The sequence below is a fragment of the Vicugna pacos genome, chromosome 7 (assembly GCF_048564905.1).
Source record: "Vicugna pacos chromosome 7, VicPac4, whole genome shotgun sequence".
Classification (NCBI taxonomy): Eukaryota; Metazoa; Chordata; class Mammalia; order Artiodactyla; family Camelidae; genus Vicugna; species Vicugna pacos.
In genome coordinates this window covers 52,842,774-52,861,153 of record NC_132993.1, presented here as the reverse complement: position 1 = coordinate 52,861,153, position 18,380 = coordinate 52,842,774, and the positions used below count along the sequence as shown (strand labels likewise).

Genomic DNA, 18,380 nt, shown 5'->3' with positions numbered 1-18,380 from the left:
ATTAATATTTATCTCATACACTTATTGAGAGGTGCCACTTAATATGCATAAAATATTATCACAGTGATTAGCTTACACTGTTTCTCAAATGATGCATGTTTCCCTTCCATGTGGAGAAGTATGTGCCTGGCCATGTGTGAAACACACTTGAATTTCAAAATTAGGTTTCCCTCTTGTTATTTTCATCATGGGAAGCCAGAGTGACTAAGTGTTCAAACTATTCAGTATCTGCGATTGACACTAAAAAATTCACAGGCTCACTTAACAAATTCAAAGTTTTTGCTATCAAAGTTGTGCACAGATATCATATTTGGAACTCTGAGTGAGATTGCTAAATATACAGATATGCCTTCGAAAAGGTACCGGCCCTCATTTCCTCTTTCGATAATTAATGGCTACACTCTCTAACCAATGTATTAATTTTATCACTCAGGATTTCCTCTTTCTCCATTTGAGTTTAGTAAGTCATATAAGATTTTCTACTCCCAATATGTTGTATTTATTTATTTATATGTGCCTGAACTGTGCTTGTAAATTAAGGCATATAAAAGGCATAATCCATAGAATCACCGATGAAGTAATGAATAAAAAAAGAAGATATAAAATCATATATATTAATTCAAGTCTGTGACATATCTTTGTTGGTTAAGAGGTGTGTAAATTTTCTTGGAGATCCTGAAACTCACAGCATCTTCTTACGGAAAGGAATTAGAGATTGGAAGAGAGGAACATATAGACAGGAAAACAAAACCAAACCAAAAGAACCTCTACAATTTCACAGATAAAAGCAAAGTAACTGTTTTCATGTTTGATGGGAAACAGAAGCAAATAAATATAATATATTCAATCTATAGACTATCCTAAATATAGGTGGAAAGAAATCTTATTGTTGATGTTGGAGACCCTAGGGATAATTTAGAGGTTTTTAAATACTCAAAACATGATTTTGAGCACCTGTGTTAAACTGGAAATACACATGAGGTTTTCATTTTGACTTAAAATTTTGGAAGGTAGGGATAAATTATAATAGAGTCTTCATTTTTATTATTCATTTAGAAAAAATATTCCACACAAGTAGAGTTCATTTTATTTTTTTGTAAAGACTTTTTATCGCCACCAAAATAACTCTTTCAAATAAATATAATAATATATATGGAGAAAGTACACTTGGGAATAAATAAATACATATGTACACAACAAATGTGTGTAGTTAGTAATAATTTGCAAAACCTTCAGAATGACAAAAGATCTCTTACCAATTTGAGTCTAAATGGATATATCCTCAATGATTAATCTAATCAGAATGTCACTGCCATTCAACTATAAAACTGACATTTTGATAAATTAATAAAATATTTTCTGAATTTGTTCTCATCTGCACATTAAAAATTGTATTGATAGCTGGATGTATGACCCTCTAAGATCATAAAAGTAACACATATGAAAGCTACGAAAATTTAAATTTAAAAAATCATACCTGTAGGCCTTGACCATCCACAGTAACGGAGTTGGCTCTTTGCATTTTGTTCTTGTCAGTTACTTTGTTTAATTGCTGGGAACCACCCTTTTCTTTTCTCACTGTTGCTTGTCTTTCCTATAAGGGAAAAAAAACATAAAAATGTTGAATTGTTTTATGACAAGGAACAACATACAGAAACATTTCATGGCTACACACTTGGGCCCAGTTTCCTAATTTGGAGTTTCTAGTGAATACTGGAGAGCTAGTGCTTTCCACTGGCTCAATTTATACGGTAGATGCATGGTCAAACTATTAATCGAAGAAAGGACGTGAATGGAAACCAAACTCTATTATCCCAATTATGCCTGTATTAAGTTATTAGGTCAACTAAAGCAAATTATTTTCATAAACAGCAGTACAGATAATAATATAGGATTATAAGTTGAAGAATTTGGTAATGAGCACTGGAAATAATGCTTCTAAATGCATGCAATTTTGAAAATGAATACATGACGGACCTTTAAGCTATATCAAGAATAGCATAAAACTTACAACACACATTCCACCCCAGCTAATTCCTATGTTCACTGTAATAAACATTTTTTTACAGTTGTCTTCTTCCTGTTCCTATTTCTACTCCTCTCACTCTCTTTTCATCCCAACCCAACAAACTTTTCTGACTCTTAATCCAGCAAATCAGCTTTTATCAATGACCTGCTCATTTGCCTCACCTGTTGGTCAGTCCTTCTCTTCTCAACTTTTAAGCAGCATTTGACAGAAGTGACATCTCCTCTCTGGAAAACCTGCCTTACTGGGCTTCCAGGGCACTTGTTCTCCTAGACCTCTTCTTACTTTACTAACAGCTCCGTCATTGTCTTTTTTATTTGTTCCTCCTCCAGCTTTACAATCTGTAACTCTCAACCTCTTCCTTGGACCCTCTCATGTTCACTATCCACACTCACTCCCTAGATAACTTCATTTAAACCTAAGGCTTTCAATTTCAATTTGATAATGAAGACTTCTAAATTTATATTTCGTGTTCAAGGCTTCTTGCTAAAACCTTAACTCCTATATACAAATGCCCTTTCTCTCCCCCCAAACCTGAGTATCATCTAAAATTCATATAAAATGCACATCAATCCTGAAATGTCCAAAACTAATTTTAAAATAAATTTTCTGCCTACGCACCTTGAAAATAAATGCAAAACTGGATGATTACTCAGCACATCCATCATTACATGGTCTAAGCCTCCATTATCTTCTTTGCCTTGATTATTGTAATCATCACCTAACAGATCAATCAGCTTCCATCTTTCCTCTCCCTACAGTCAATTCGCTATACAACAACCACACTTAGCCCTTTTCACTGCATTCCAGCTACACTCACCTCATCTTTGTTCCTTGATCACAACAATGTGTTCTTAATACAGGGCTCTTGTAATCACTCTGCACCTTGCTGGACAGCTCCTCTCTGTATATTTGTTGGGCTTGCTCCTGGTCAAATGTTAGACAGCCTTCTCTATTCCTTTCAGCATGTATGTATATATATACATATATATATATATATATATATAATTTATTACTAACTGAAATATTATCTATTTAATGCTGGTCTTCCCACACTTTAATCAGAGCTCCGTAGAGAAAGGATTCCGTTTACCTCACTATTTTACATCAGATCCTAGATCAGTGCCTGACGACAAAAAGTCAGTATGAATAAATCGAAAAACAAATGAATCCTAACATGAAAAAATCAAAAACTGTAAAGTGCCTGAACAATTGTGTTGAGAAGGATTCTTGGGGCATGTCTAGGCTTGGTGTGAAAAAAAAAAACTGTCCTGATCAATTAGCAAAGTCTGCCTTGTGCGCTTAAGTGCTTAGAGCCACATATTTCTTATCACTTATTTAGATATGTATTTCCTAGTCTCTATATTTGCTTTTTAGAGTATCATTTCAATTACTGTGATTTACGAAAATATTTTTAAGTGGACTTAGAAGTAAAGCTCTTTTTAAATATATTAGGGCCAGATGGAACAGAAAACTTCTTGGCCCAAAATAAATGCTAATCAGTATAGTCCTTTTATAGTCCTTGCAATTTCATGGTGCAAAAACACTGAATATATTTTTTGTGTGGCTGAAAATGGATGGTTTAATAAGATTCCTGAAACTCAAATTCTTTGGGAAATGAAGTGCTTTCTTATGAACATAATTTCTGGCAAAAATATTGATATTTTAAAAATAGGTCATTCTTTCTAAACTTGCAAATTACATTTTGTCCACATATAGTTAAGCATATAATGCATAAAATGAGTGAATTATAGGATGAAGTTTGAGTCAAAAAACCCATGTAGAATCCCATCTCGGCTACTTACTGTGTAACATAACAGAATTTATTCAAAGTGGAGTTAGTAATATCTATTTTACAGAATTGTGTATAGATTAACAGAATATGTATGAAGTTTTCACTTTGTGCCTGTATTAGTGTAGGTGCTCAATAAATGAAGCTTATTGTGAATAATGTAAAACAGGTCTGATTCTCCCATTAGGGTGCTCATTAATATTACCATTATGCAAAGTATTTCTTATATTTCCAAATGCGTAGATATGAAAAAATCCACTAGTCACATTAGGAATACTTCTAAATAAGTAAAGCTCAATGTTGATATCTGAAAATCCATAGCTTGTGTTGAGTTCAAGCATGGTAACACTAGTGGTGAGAATGGCAATAATTTCTTTCTGGATTCTAACATGCAGGTAAATAAAACATGGTAACAATGTTCCATAAAAATCTACATTATAAAAGATACACCTCATCTTATCTGCCTTATATTCTGCCATGGAATCCAACAATTGTTATTTAGCATTTAATTCCCAAATGCTAAAGTTAAGAGAATTAAATAACATTTAAGTTGTGTAGTCACTCTGAAACTCTCTATTTGTGACCATACTATTTATAAACATAATTCTGGAATTTAAGACATATAAATATATGTCTGTAAAGGTTACCAAATCATCTGCTACCATTATTTTACTCTTGGCTCTGCATACAGCTAGGGAAAGTCCTGTGTGCTAAGAATCTCCAGCCAGCAGATCTCACTTGATTAAGTGGCTTCATGCCTCTCCAGGGATTCACTCTTCTCAGTAAACTGTGGAGTACGCTACACTAGTGCTTTCTAGTAATGACTGCAAACTATAAAAGCAAATATTAAAACTCTAAATTGAGTTTATTTTTTGAAGTCTAGATTTTATTTTTGAAGTCTAGAATTATAAGAAGCATATAAACAATTAATAAAAATATCCTCAGTATATCCATCTGTAGGTGAATTTTATTAAGTAATCTGGATAATACTAAAACTAACATGTGTGTAAACACACACAGACACACAGAGACACAGACACAAACACACACACACACACACATACACACACACACCCAAGAAAACCAAGTGGTTTCTTTGAGGGAAACATACTTAGTGGGTGGAATTTGTGGAATTAATCAGGGGTGACAATTTAAAAAGAGGAAAGACTCATAACTATTTAATTTTTTCCAAGGTGTACTTTTTATTACACTCTTTTGTTTTATGTTTATTTCTACATTGTATAGAAGTCTCTGTGAGATATTCACTATATTTTTACTTAAGCAGCATAAGCTAACAGGAGGGTAGTTGGACACTTTTTTCCTATTTCCACTAAGAAAATCTTTACTTCTTTCCTATCAGATAAGAGGGACAGGAAGGGTGAAACTATTGCACCTCTGAAAAATCTACTGCCCACAAAAATTTTGCTGGCCTGTTTTAGGGATTAATTAACCCTGACTGGCAGAGTTCTATTATGATACTTATGAAAGTTACTTCCAATGTTGTAGTTCTGGAAAAGTTTCAGGAAGAGCTCACCAACCTTATGCTGCATCATTATTCAGGATAAACTTGCTCTCTGGTAATAGCAGGGAGTGCTTATCACTTAACGTTCACGTCTTTTTTTTAAGCTTTGGGGTTCTAAATCACTAAATAAATTCCTTTGTGATAATGAAGGCAAATTGCGTTCTGCCAGATAAATTATCCCAGATATAAAAAGAGTTAGAAAACTATTGCTTTAATCAATAGAAATTATTCAAACACTGAAAAGAGCTACTCTAACCAAAAAAAGAAAATTCATGTAAAAATACAGAACGTATAACTACAAAATATAAAATACAGTTATTGATATTCCAGCACTTTCAAATATCAACCATTTATGCTTGCCATGCAGGCACTTTAAATATAAAATTCCATGTCTTGTGGTCCTTAGACTCTCCAAGTAGCACAACAGACCTTAACGGGGGAATGTATTGTATTAGAATTCCAAAAGATTCATCATAATAAGAAATACAGAAGAAAAGCTGAAAAGACCACTCACAGAAAAACGAAAGATGGGATAAATGAAATAAAAAGACGTCACTTTAAATATGAGCTCTAAAAAACATCTTTTTCTATATCATGCTGATTTCTCAGAGGTGGGGTATTTATAAGTTACTGCAAACTGCTTTCACAAAAGGGATGTTTACCATAATACTTAAGCTTGCTGTTATGGATCACTCACAAAGGACAAGCAGCAAGGGATGATTACCTCAAGCACAAGGTTTTCTTCTTTTTGTCCAATCTCAGCATGAGAGACAGGCAGTGGCAAAGCACCTCGATTGTTACAAAGCCGCAAAGGGTGGGGGTGGGGGCTGCCTGCTGCCAACAGCATCCTTCACTGGAATCCTGGAACTTGCTATTTCTGCCTCTGCACCACCTGCCCGAATGGAGACTCAGCCCATCCAGTGCTTGGAGCTAGGCCACAAGGATCTCCCAGGACCTCTAGAATCTTAACCCAAGGAACACATGGATATTCACAATATGAAAGATCTTCCTGAAGCAGAAATGTTACCATGTTCATCAGGGCTTAAAAGGGTTACGAGCTCCAAGAAACCAACTTAAGGACAGCCACGGTGCTGCACCTGTCATTATCGTAACCTTATCTTGGGATCTGAACATTTTCCTGCCAAGAGAATCTAATTCACCTCAAAAATGGCAAGAGTTCTAAATCTGCTAGAAATCCTTAGGAGTTGCAGAAGAACAGTGCTAAGTAGCAAAGTAGCCTTGATTAAAAAAAATATTTAAATAGTTCTAAACCTAAATAAGATAAATGATGTAAAAATTTCCATTTCTTTTCATTAGCTGAATATATACTTTTTAAAAATAAATTTAAATAAATAAATTAGGCACTCAGCAGATGGCAGTAATTCTTACAGCATTAAAAAAACGCTATATTTTATTGTTAAGTTTAACACAGGTATGCTGCTTAGAGTGTAGTAAAGATAGGTGTTGTGAAGAAGTATTTTATTTACTTTATAGTATTTTACTTGTCTACTAAGTCACCATAACTTGGGATAATTTCGATGATCTGGGCAGAGTGTTTTATAGGGTAATAGGAGGAAATTAGACAGAATTAATCCTAGTCTTAAAGTACCTGCAGGTGCTACTTACCAACTCAGCTTGAAGGTACAATTTACAATTTGATTCATGAATCTAGGTTTTCACACATCACCCATGATGTGCAGTCTTTCCAAGAACAATTTTATACTGGGTGTGTCCCACTTACAAGATTTCTGTTCAAGAAATCCTGATTGGTAGAAATGAAATTTAGGAATGGGAAGGAAGGTCTATGCTAAAATCATTTTATTAGGGCTGTTTATGAGCATATGGTTGTGCAATTATAAATTACGTGTGTGTACATGGACCTTAACTTCACTCGCCCTCCACTCTCTCTGTAAACTGTCATAATTGATGGCCACAATAATCCGAAGGTTAAAAGCCAACAGACAGCTCTCCTGTATGTCCATGCTCATCATCTCTTTCTACTAGTTGAGTTAAATGCTTAACCTAGTGATTTCTATGTAGCCAACAATCTATTTATGCAAGCTCTAAGTAGAATTTATCTTGTTATTGAAACTATGAAATTTAATTATCACTCAAACCATTAGCTGTGAGTGTAAAATGAGTGGTGTCCCTGAAAAATTACTTGCTTTCTTTGGAAAGACACGATAATACAAGGGTGTGTGTGTGTGTGTGTGTGTGTGTTTCTGAGGGTACACGAAAAGTGGTCAAATTGAGTTGGACAGAATGGCTGTAAAAGCTTTGAGAATTAATAATACAAATAGAGAGTTTTTATTAACACTAAAATTGCTTCTCAAATGTCCTCGAGTTTTTCTTAGACTTTAAGACAACTGAAAGTAACTGAAAACAATCACATTCATTAATAAACAGATAGCTTTCTACAAAGTAGTGAATACTTCTGTTATACTTTAAAACAAATGAAAACTGAAACTTATCATGGGTGATGAGGCTATGATATATGCCATTTCCAAACAGTAGATGGGTCCACATAGAAAAGCCCTTGATCCTATGTCAAAAGCGTGGTCAATGAATAGACATTTACAGATTTTAAGTAAAATGTTTAAGGAACGCATATATTTCTCCATAAGTTCCCCCGCATACAATATAACCACATTTTCAATTAACCAACAAGTAATTGTTGACAGAGGAACATAAGGCTTCTTGTGTATGTGTACGTATATTTACACACCACCCACATATATATCAATGCATGGGCTTAAAGAAATTTTTGGAACAAAACAGTTGGGAAAAAAAACTTACAGAATGATTTCTGACATGATGGAAAGTCTAAGTTAATGTAAGCCAATATATCTTGCCAAAAAAGAGTAGTGTAGGAAGACTCTTAAAATCTTTATAGAAGAAAAAAAAATTAACAGATTGAAAAAAAAGCATGTTTTGAAAGCAGCAATTTTGGTCTATGTATTCAATCTATAATGATACAAACTGTGTAACTGCATACTGGAGGCCATCTGAAATTAACAAGTCAAAAGAGAAAACTTTAAACCTCAGACACTGTACCTATTTGATGAGCTGTGATGGAGCAAAAATAAACTCAAGGATCTGAACGTGTCAAGTTAATTCTTTTATACTTAAATAATTAGTCTAAGTGATAAACTTTCCTAATGCCTTTGTCACCTTGGTGTGTAATGTAGCCTCTCTATTTTACAATAATTATGGTAATAATGGTATTAACTGATAATATAAAAACAGTTTAATATCTCTCTTAGAAACAGAAACACTATATTTCAATTAGAGCTCCTAGTATATTTTTAAGTCTATCTATGGTTACAAAATGAAATTTTTGAAGATTTTAATGAGGCAGTCTACACTGATTTGAAAATATTTTTATGGGAGAAGGGAGAGCAGATAATACATTTTGTGCAAATATAATATCCTCTAAATGAATTGACACTCTTTATACTATTCACAAATTATGAATAATATTTTTCTAAACAGGGAGATTCAAATTATCATTTTAAGAATAACAGTATCATTTGAGCATACCCTTTAGTGATAATAACAACTGAATAGGATATTGTCACTGAACAACGTGGAAGCTTTGCTTTATTAATTCAGGTAAAGTTAACTCCTTACTGAAAATAAATGTTGTGGCAATGCCTAGATTTATTTTCAATCAAAGTCATTTATTCTGTGACTATATTTTATTCTGGTAACTCTCAATGCAATGTCATAGGCTAAGTGATTAATGTAGACATACCCCCTTTTTTCCCCCAAATTAAAAAAAACATTTTTTTGGTGAAGAAGGCAATTAGGTTTATTTGTTTTTTAAATCTGGAGGTAGTGGGGATTGAACCCAGGACCTCATGCATGCTAAGCAAGCACTCTACCACTAAGCTACACCCTCCCCAGAGACATACTCTTTTGAAAGGGATAGGCACTTCAAAGTGAGTAAGAATTTCTCAATCTACTATCCTTGAAAGCTACATTTTAATGGCTTACAGGAGTGAACTGTTTGGGGTTTTCTGCAAAGTTTGAATGTGACAAATAGGAATGAGGCTATTCTTATATACTGCTCAAAACTCTACAAAGTAACCTTTCTTTTTTCCTGTATACTTTGTGCCACATAGCTTCTTATTTCCCTAATGCTTGTCACAAAGGTAGATTGGAAAGATTTCAAGTCTACCCCATCATGAAAATATAAAGATCCCAACTCAAAATATCACAATATGAGAAAAAATGAAACATACAAATTAATATTAGCACTTCACTGATACAGCCCCAAACGTTCTTTATAACAATATAAGATGTATAATGACCTATAATTGCAAGCGTGAAAACCTTTTTTGCTTACGCACCTCAGGGGCTGAAACTCCTGAAGTGGGCAGAGTCTGCTGAAAAAGAGAAGTTCATATTAAAACTGAAAAAAAAAAAAAAAGTCAAACTGAAAACAAATACCAGTGAAGGTTCTTACATCACTACCCACCTGTGAAATAAATGAATACATTACAAATGCATTTCCTGGTCATAATTTTTCTGCTTTCATTAATAAGCAAAAATCTTTTCATGAAATAAGGAACACTCAGATGCGGAGGGGATAAGGGTGTAGGCTTGTGTATCTCAAATACAATTTCACATACTTAAAGTAGACTACTCTTTGATCAGCTTCACAGACTTCTCTCCAATAACACTGATGTATTACATTCATACTTTGGAATGAGAACTCATCTCCAAGTTCCATTATCCTTCATAAACTATTCCTACTAATTTTCAAGTTGCCCATTTACCCAGCCCACTATTTCATTTTCTGTTCCAACTCTCAGTCCTTTCTAAAAATACTCAGTGTCTTTTTGAGGTCACCAGAGCTTATGGATTTCGATTTTATTTTCGTGATACTCTGGAAATAAAAAATATATATATACTCCATTAATATTAGTAAAAATACAAATAAACAAATATCAAATGTTAGTTGGGAATAATTTTTTAAAAGATTAGGTGAAATACACTAAGGTTGGTCTTCAATTACCCACCACCCTTCCTTTTCTGAGTCACACTGGGGAAGTTTTTTTCTGGCAAGAAACAGAAAAGGTTACCAAAATCTAAAAGCCTGTGTCCTCTGGGACCTTATAACATAAAACACAAATTTGGAGGAATCGTTGGTAAGTCACACACATAATACTAGATAAAGATTTTCGGTGTCTCTGGGTGTGTAGGGGGAAGGAAGAAAGGCGGATGGGAAGCTAGGACTTCTTGGACATTTGTGTAACTCTGAAAGGAAGGGAGCGGTCAGCGCACTTGCATTTCCTCTCCTGGACCAAGCTATGTGAGGGGGGCTCTAGGCGGATCCCCAAGATGGGTCTGAAAAATATGGGCGCACAGATATTAATTTCCCCTCTTACCCAGCAGAACTCCAGGAAGGGAGAAAACCCCAAAAGAATAAACAGCTACATACGAGGTGATGAGGCCTCGGAAGACTTCATGGCTGCTCTTACAGAGAAGGACAAGAAGGACCCAATGCACCCAAAAGTGCAACAGCAAGAGAAGAAGTCCGGGGCAGCCCGAGAGAAAATTAAAGTGTCCAAGAACACAACTCTATTTAGAAGATATTTACATAATGTAAGTAAAAAAAAAAATAAGGATTTTTAGTCAAAATAGTTCATGAAGTCTGGGAGGATGAACTTGGGCCAAATATGCCATCAACAGGAGAAGCTTGTGAGGGTAATGGCTGTTGTTTCTCAGATAGATTGACAATAGGTTTTGTAGAACTTTCACTGAAAGCTTCCTGATTTCAGAGGTGTTCTTGACTTCTGAGTCCAAGTTGGTCTACACCTGGGGCAATGGGTGATGGGGAACACGTTTGTGCCGTCTTCCAACAGGGACAGCTCAAAGCATTTTGTCAGCCTTACTATCTTTCTTTCTTATTTCTTGGTTAAAGCTTAGATTTGAATCAACATTTAAAGACACAAATGTAGCCCTTCCATCTTTATTATAATATGTAAGTGTTTGAACTCCTCAAATCCCGATTAAGTGCCTTATCGTTTTTTCTTTTTTTCTAATAGAGGTAATGGGGATTGAACCCAGAACCTCATGCATGCTAAGCATGTGCTCTACCACTGAGCCACCATGGTAACCCTCTAAGTGCCTTATCTTATCCTACACTGTTGGCCTGGGAAAGTCCCGGGGACTCTCAAGCAATCAAACCAAAATGCCCCTCCACCAGCCTCCAGGGCATGAGTCTCAGATGTCCTTTACATCAGCAAAAGTCTAAGCTTCCTCTTCATATGTCTGTACAGAGCAAGGCAATGGAAAGGCAAGTGAAAAGACTACAGCTAGCAAATGGTCCAGAACAGCCACCAAGTGCAATGCAGTAACTTCAAATAGCTCCTGTCCACCCCATCTCTACCACCAAAGAAAAGTAAAGGCTATAAAGGATATTTTTGAGATAACTGTGGGCATCTGAATATAGACAGGATAATTATTGATATGATGGAACTGTTAATACTTTCAGGTGTGATAATAGTACTGCAATTGTACAGAAAATTGCTCTGATAGTAGAACATGCCTACTAAAGTATTTAGAGATGCGGTGTTACACTGCCTGCAGTTTACTTTGGAAATGTGTACACATGCCTGCAGTCATACATATATAAAGAATGATTAAAATATATAAAGTATACATATATATATAAAGAATGACTGAAACAATAACAATTACTGCATGTAGAGTGGGGATACACTGCATTCACTGTACTGTGTTTCAGAATTTTTGTAATAAAATTTGGGAGAAAAATTGATTTTTTTTTACCTTTATACTACACCCTCTAATTCTGAAAATAGTGAAAATATGTTTCTACAATGAAAAAAATATATGCGTGTGTGTGTATATATATATAATCCAGCAAAAACATGAAGTTTCTAGAAGTTTGGTCAAAACAGCATGGGGGTAGAGTATGGGAGGGGAAGTTCTCTTTATAAAGATGAGGAAATCTAGGTAAGTATCTAAGTTGCTGGGAGAGAGAAGCAGAGGGAGACAGGGAGGGGCCATTGGAAAATAAACAATAAAAGGGGGTTCTCTGAAAAATAATGTTTCAGATGAGACAGAAGCTCACACAGACAGGTATTGGCCTTTTCCAAATCTGTTCATTTTGAAGGAATGACTCATGATGGAGAAAGAGGTCTGAGTTTGCACTCACAGGAGCTTCAAATGCAAAAACCTACAGGAGCCAAGAGGGTAATACAAACAGGCCTGATGCCACAAAAGGCAAAGACTGTGCTGAGTTGGATAATACAAATCCCGTTTTAAGGCATCCGCCCAAAACACACTAGGGGATGAAATGGAAGCCGAGCTGCTATTTTGCTACCACTTTTGTAGAGAATTTGTCATTTACAGATACTCACGTTTGCAGGCTTCATCTTTCTCAGATTAGTGGGCATGTGAGTTATCTACTGAGGGCGAGTGAAGCTGGCAGAGAGGCAGTGAGAGGAAGAACGCAAGGAAATTATAGAGACTTTGTCACTGCTTCTCCGAGAATGGGAAAGCAGCTGATGAGGAACAGGACCAAGCAAAACTGAGGGCTCAGCTAGAACCAGAAGTAATAAATATGTAAGAGAGAAAGCCACCGGTTACGAGAATTCCTCCAGCAATGCTCAGCCGTCTGAGAGCAACACTAGAAGTTCCTTCCAAGAAAAAGAGTGATAAAAACAACATATATATGAGCTCACTTTCAATCAAGATGTGTAGGCAAAGAGTGTATGTTAAACTAACATGCTCACCAGTAGCCTAAACCTGAGTTCCAGTAAGCAAACCATGGACTTCGGGTAAAAGACAAAGCAATTTGATAACAAAACAAACTCAGATACTACATACTTCTTTTTCACTCTTCTGTATATATTTTTTAAATATCAAGGATGAACAGAGTAAATGTTTTCATTTTCTGAAAATTATCATGAGTGTCTAACTCTAAATGTAATGTATTTTTAATCAGAATTAATATAGGAACTGTGTATTTTTTATTTAATCCAATGTGAAGGTGTGACTAGAGAGGAATGTGACTGATTTCACTTAATCAGTATCATTTTAATATTAAATAGAATACACAGTACAGATAATTAGTTTAAAAGATGCATTTGCCTTCAGGGCACTTATTAAGTTTAACCTAATGTCAAGAATTTTTTTTAAATCCTATTATTCTTAAGTATTGAGATATCTCTTGTCTTCATATTTTCTAACATGTAATCATTTTAAATTGACAATTTAATCCAAATTGTCGTAGGACTAAGAACAAAAAATCTTTGGTAGAGAGATTACTGGAGGTTTGACTTAGTTAAAACAAGTAAGAGTAAAACACTCACATTAAAAGGTCATCAGTTATTTCAAGATAAAGTAAAATGAACAGAATTATACCTTATGCTATATAAGAATATTAAAATTTTTAAAGTCACTTTCACGTTTATGATCTTATTTAGTCCTCCCAGTAAAACAAGACACCCCATTTTGCAGACTGGAAAAGTGTGAATCAGAAAGTTTAGATGACTAGCCAAGAAAATAAAGTTAGTTGCTCCCCTGTCCACACTTCATTTATGAAAACAACAGGAGGTTCAACAAGAATTTTTTTTTTTACAGTTCCTTTCCTGTGGCCATATCTCTGCTTTTTAAGTGATCTGGAAATCAAATTAATTTAAAATGTTGATGAACCCTGCCAAATATTTAGAACCACAATGTATCCTTGTTCTGGATGCCAGAACAGGCTTAGGTATCAGTATGGATTCATTTCATAGGATAACATCTAACGCAGTGGTAAACATAAAGAGGCCGAATAAAGCTATTTAAAAAAACGTGTTTTCTGTGTGTATGATTGGATATCTCTGACATCAAAAAAGTGAGAGACAGGAAAGCAGGTTTGGGAAAAGAACAACTGTCTTCCTTAAATGGTGCACTGCCTCGGCCGAACAGAAGCTGTTCCTTCCTCACACAATGATAATACACTGTATTGAGGGCAACTATCTCCAGGTATAGAAACTAAACACGTACTTGGTTTCCAGGAATTTTATTTTTACATTGAAGCTTCGTAATTTCTTTAACCTTTTGTGAGTCTGCAGATCTTTAAGTATATGTACTCACAAAACCTGAACACAATATGTATTATGAAAGGAAGTGGGTCAAAAAATGATTTTTATACTATGATTGTATTTATTAACATCTTTAATCAAAGGTTATTTCAATATATGACAAGTATGTCACTTAGAAGAATCATAAACTGTTTTCCTTTTCCACTGGCACTTCGACATATCTAATTAAAAGGTGACTATCAACAATAAAATCCTTTAGAAGATAGACATGTTGCAATCTTATCCAGCATCCTCTCCTTAACCACTTCTCCCTGGAACTAAATTTTTAAGCTTACACTAACATAAATTTCAAGGTAAAAACATTTTTAACTAAGATGATTTCACTGCTCTTTTGTAATCCCTCACAAAAATGTTCTATTCTTACTCTTGTAAATGTGATTGTTTCTGCATATTTGCAGAGTTTTTCTCAGGAGATATTGAAGACAAGGGAGTGTAAGGCTCCATCCTTCACAGCTTCCTCGATATTCATGTCTGTGTCCAGAATATAAGCACACTGAATCTTGAGGAAAAGTACACCCTGTGCAATGGACAGTTGGAAATCCAAGTGGTGCCAAATGTTTCCAATAAATTACTATCCACCATAGAAACACAATGAAATAATGCCATTTGCAGGAACAAACTTGAACTTAGAGATTATCATACTAAGTGAAGTAAGCCAGAGAAAGACAAATGTCGTATGATATCACTTATAAGTGGAATCTAAAAAAATAACACAGATGAGCTTATTTACAAAACAGAAACAGAATCACAGACAAAGAAAAATAAACTTATTGTTACCAAAGGCAGGAGGAGGGATAAATTGGGAGTTTGGGATATGCAGATACTAACTACTACATACAAAATAGATAAACAAGAAGGATCTGCTGTGGAGCACAGGGAACTATATTCAATAACTTGTAATACACTATAATGAAAAAGAATGTGAAAAAGGATATATCTATGTGTGTGTAACTTACTCACTATGCTGTACACCAGAAACTAACACAACATTGTAAATTAACTATATTCCAATAAAAATATCAAAAATGTATTTTATAGCAAAATCCAAATCATTTCAAACATGGATTTCTACTTATAAAAGCAATCTGTAAGAATAATGTTATTGTCTTAAATACTTGATTTGCTAGTGAAATAAAACCTTTAGAAATGTTATCCTGTTTGCTTAGGTCTCATAAAATTACCAGAAGCCAAGATGATGAAAGAAGTGTTGTTCAATTTCTTTCTGGCTGTGAGCCACAATAAATATTTGTGTATTTACTCACTTGTAAAATAATTTCACAAAGACCACTTACGCTGTGTGCCCCACTCTCTCACCTGTTATTCTCTTCTCTCTTCACTTCCATTCTCCTCTACTTTACTGCTTTTCTTCCAATTCCTTTTTTGAATTTAGGTCCCCTAAATTTATTTCATGCCTCACCAATCTTGAGGGACGGCAGCAGGAACATAAAACAATAGGTTTAGAACAGGGGATTCAGGGTAAGGCAGGTAGTGCTTCTGACACTTGCACGTTGTGTGACTTTGGGTAAATTTCTTAATCTCTCTAATGTACAGGGGTATCATAATTACATCTACCTTTAGGATTAAAAGGATGTCTGGCAAATTTTATTTCTCAATAAATGGTAACTGTTGTATTAACCTTAGAACACAAATGATCTGAAAACTTCTTTGTTGCTAATAAGGAGAGGGGACCCAGCAGATTTATTTTTTAATGAGAACATTATGTGAGGGCTGTGAGAAGAGAGAGAGAAAGGAGGAAAGATGCAGGAGGGGAGAGAAGAGGTCAAGAAGAGAAAGCAATGTAGGAAAAGGGAGAGAGAGGAAAAGGCTTAGAAGAAGAGGAGAGGATTGGAAGCAGAGAGTCCTCTCAATGACAGAGACCCTCTCTTCCAATACCTGAGCAAAGAGAACAACGAAATTGAGTAAAGGAAGGCTGGCGGCTAATATTTAGACCATGGCTTTAGATTCTTTAGGAAGTATTAAACATTGGATTGAAACCTCTCCAAAACACACTTCTAAAGGAAACATACATGTCTTATGGATTATTTTTTCAGATTATTCCTTTTTATTTAATGAAGTATAATTTTCATTTAATTAAGTATAATCGATTTACAATATTGTGTACATTTCAGGTGTACAGTAAAGTGATTCAGTTAGACACATATATGTGTATATATATTTTCAGATTTTTTTTATTATAGGTTATTATACGGTATTGAATATATTTCCTGTGCTACACAGCATGTCCTTGTTGTTTATCTCTTTTATACATAGTAGTTTGTATCTGTTAATTCCAAACTACAAATTTATCGCCCCCTGCCATTCCCTCTTTGGTAATAGTATTTTGTTATCTATGTCCATGAGTCTGTCTCTGGTTTGTAAATAAGTTCATTTGTATCATTATTTTTAGAACTCTTACATTACAAACTGGTAATTAAGTTACCTATTTATAGGTATGTGTATGTATGCATAATTATGTTTGTGAATTTGAGGACAGGAGTCTGAATGCAATTGGTTTGAAATTTAAAAACATCCTAATAAAATAGATGAATACCTACTGAATTTTATGTTCATAAAATTAATCAATAATATTTCCTGTTATGCCTAGTTTTCTCTCTCAACAAACGCATGAATCTGTTCTAGAAATGCATCATTGTATCATTACTGTACTGCTGCTTTTCAAAATACAGAAGAATCACTGTAGGTGATGTAAGAATAGTGATAATAATGTTTAGAACTAAAGCATTAGGCTGCTTATTTTTTCTATTCATCAATCTTGGAAAAGACCTTGAATTAAAAAACAAACAAGTTATAATGAAATTTGCTTTCATCCTTTGCCCCTCTAAATACCCACTGATCTCACACCAAGCATTTTCTAACCAGGTTAAAGTCCAATTCTGTACTCACATTAGGCTTAGATTCAATTGAGTTAAAATTTTACACTGACTGCCAGTCAACCTTATCATGAACTTTCATTATGTGCATGTAATTAATTGGGTCCAACGAACAATATCAGTGCTGAGTTATAGACTCTTTTCCCCCGACCATATAATTAGAATATAATTACCCACAGGATATCAGAATGATGCAAAACCTTTCCTCTAAATGCGCCCTCATTAGGAAACAAGTCTCCATGTACATTTATTCAATCAGTGTGAATTAATTAAAATGTTACTGAAATAAAAGAGGGCAGCAATAAAGATTATCTGATATCTATTAAGAGACCATCACTTGAGATCTGCATGCACAGTTTATATTTAAACCCACTTAGCTCAAGCAGGAACTTTGCCATGTAGCTTTACATACATCCAGTATGCTAGGAAATGTGAGTACACGAATTGGTTCGTGCTGTTGTTCCTGAAAAGACCGTAATACACGATGCACACAAACACCTTAAAGAATCTGGGTAAAATTCCAGAGGCCCTATTACTCCCTGATGGATCCACAAATTTGTTATCATCACATGGAACATACTTAGTGAATGAAAGTCATTTCTAACACGAAATATCCAGGCAATTAGTTGTTCATCTCACACATTTTCCTTCCGAGTCTGACATATTTATTCAAATCTGGCTTAGGAGACGATGGCTCAAAAAGCCTAGCCTTACCAAAGCACTGGTTATTTTTCTTCTTTTTTTTTTTTTAATAGAGAAAACAGCCTCAGTTACTCAGGCTGGCTCGAGCTATCTTAATAGTATATTTTCTTTGAGCAGACGATTCCTATGCACCTAAGAATATACACATTCAGGTTATATAAAACATGGAAAAAATAGTTAATGTATACAGAAGCCAAAGGACATAAGATGCATATCTCACAAGAAGCTGCTGATTCACATAAAATCATTCTTCCTAGAAGCTGTTTGTCTTGGTTCCTTAAATACTTGGCACATTGTCATATGCAATAAAATTTTATTGAATGAA

General features: G+C 34.6%; 1 protein-coding gene across 1 annotated transcript in view; it reads right to left on the bottom strand.

The window, feature by feature from the left end:
- The window catches only part of DGKB (diacylglycerol kinase beta), a 586,586-nt gene that overhangs the window by 364,105 nt on the left and 204,101 nt on the right, over positions 1 to 18,380 (bottom strand). Inside the window, exons 14-15 of the mRNA XM_072964909.1 lie at positions 9,693 to 9,728; positions 1,478 to 1,594 (exon numbers count right to left, since the gene is read on the bottom strand). Of these exons, the coding sequence (XP_072821010.1) occupies positions 1,478 to 1,594; positions 9,693 to 9,728 (153 nt within the window). The remainder of the gene's footprint in view (positions 1 to 1,477; positions 1,595 to 9,692; positions 9,729 to 18,380) is intronic.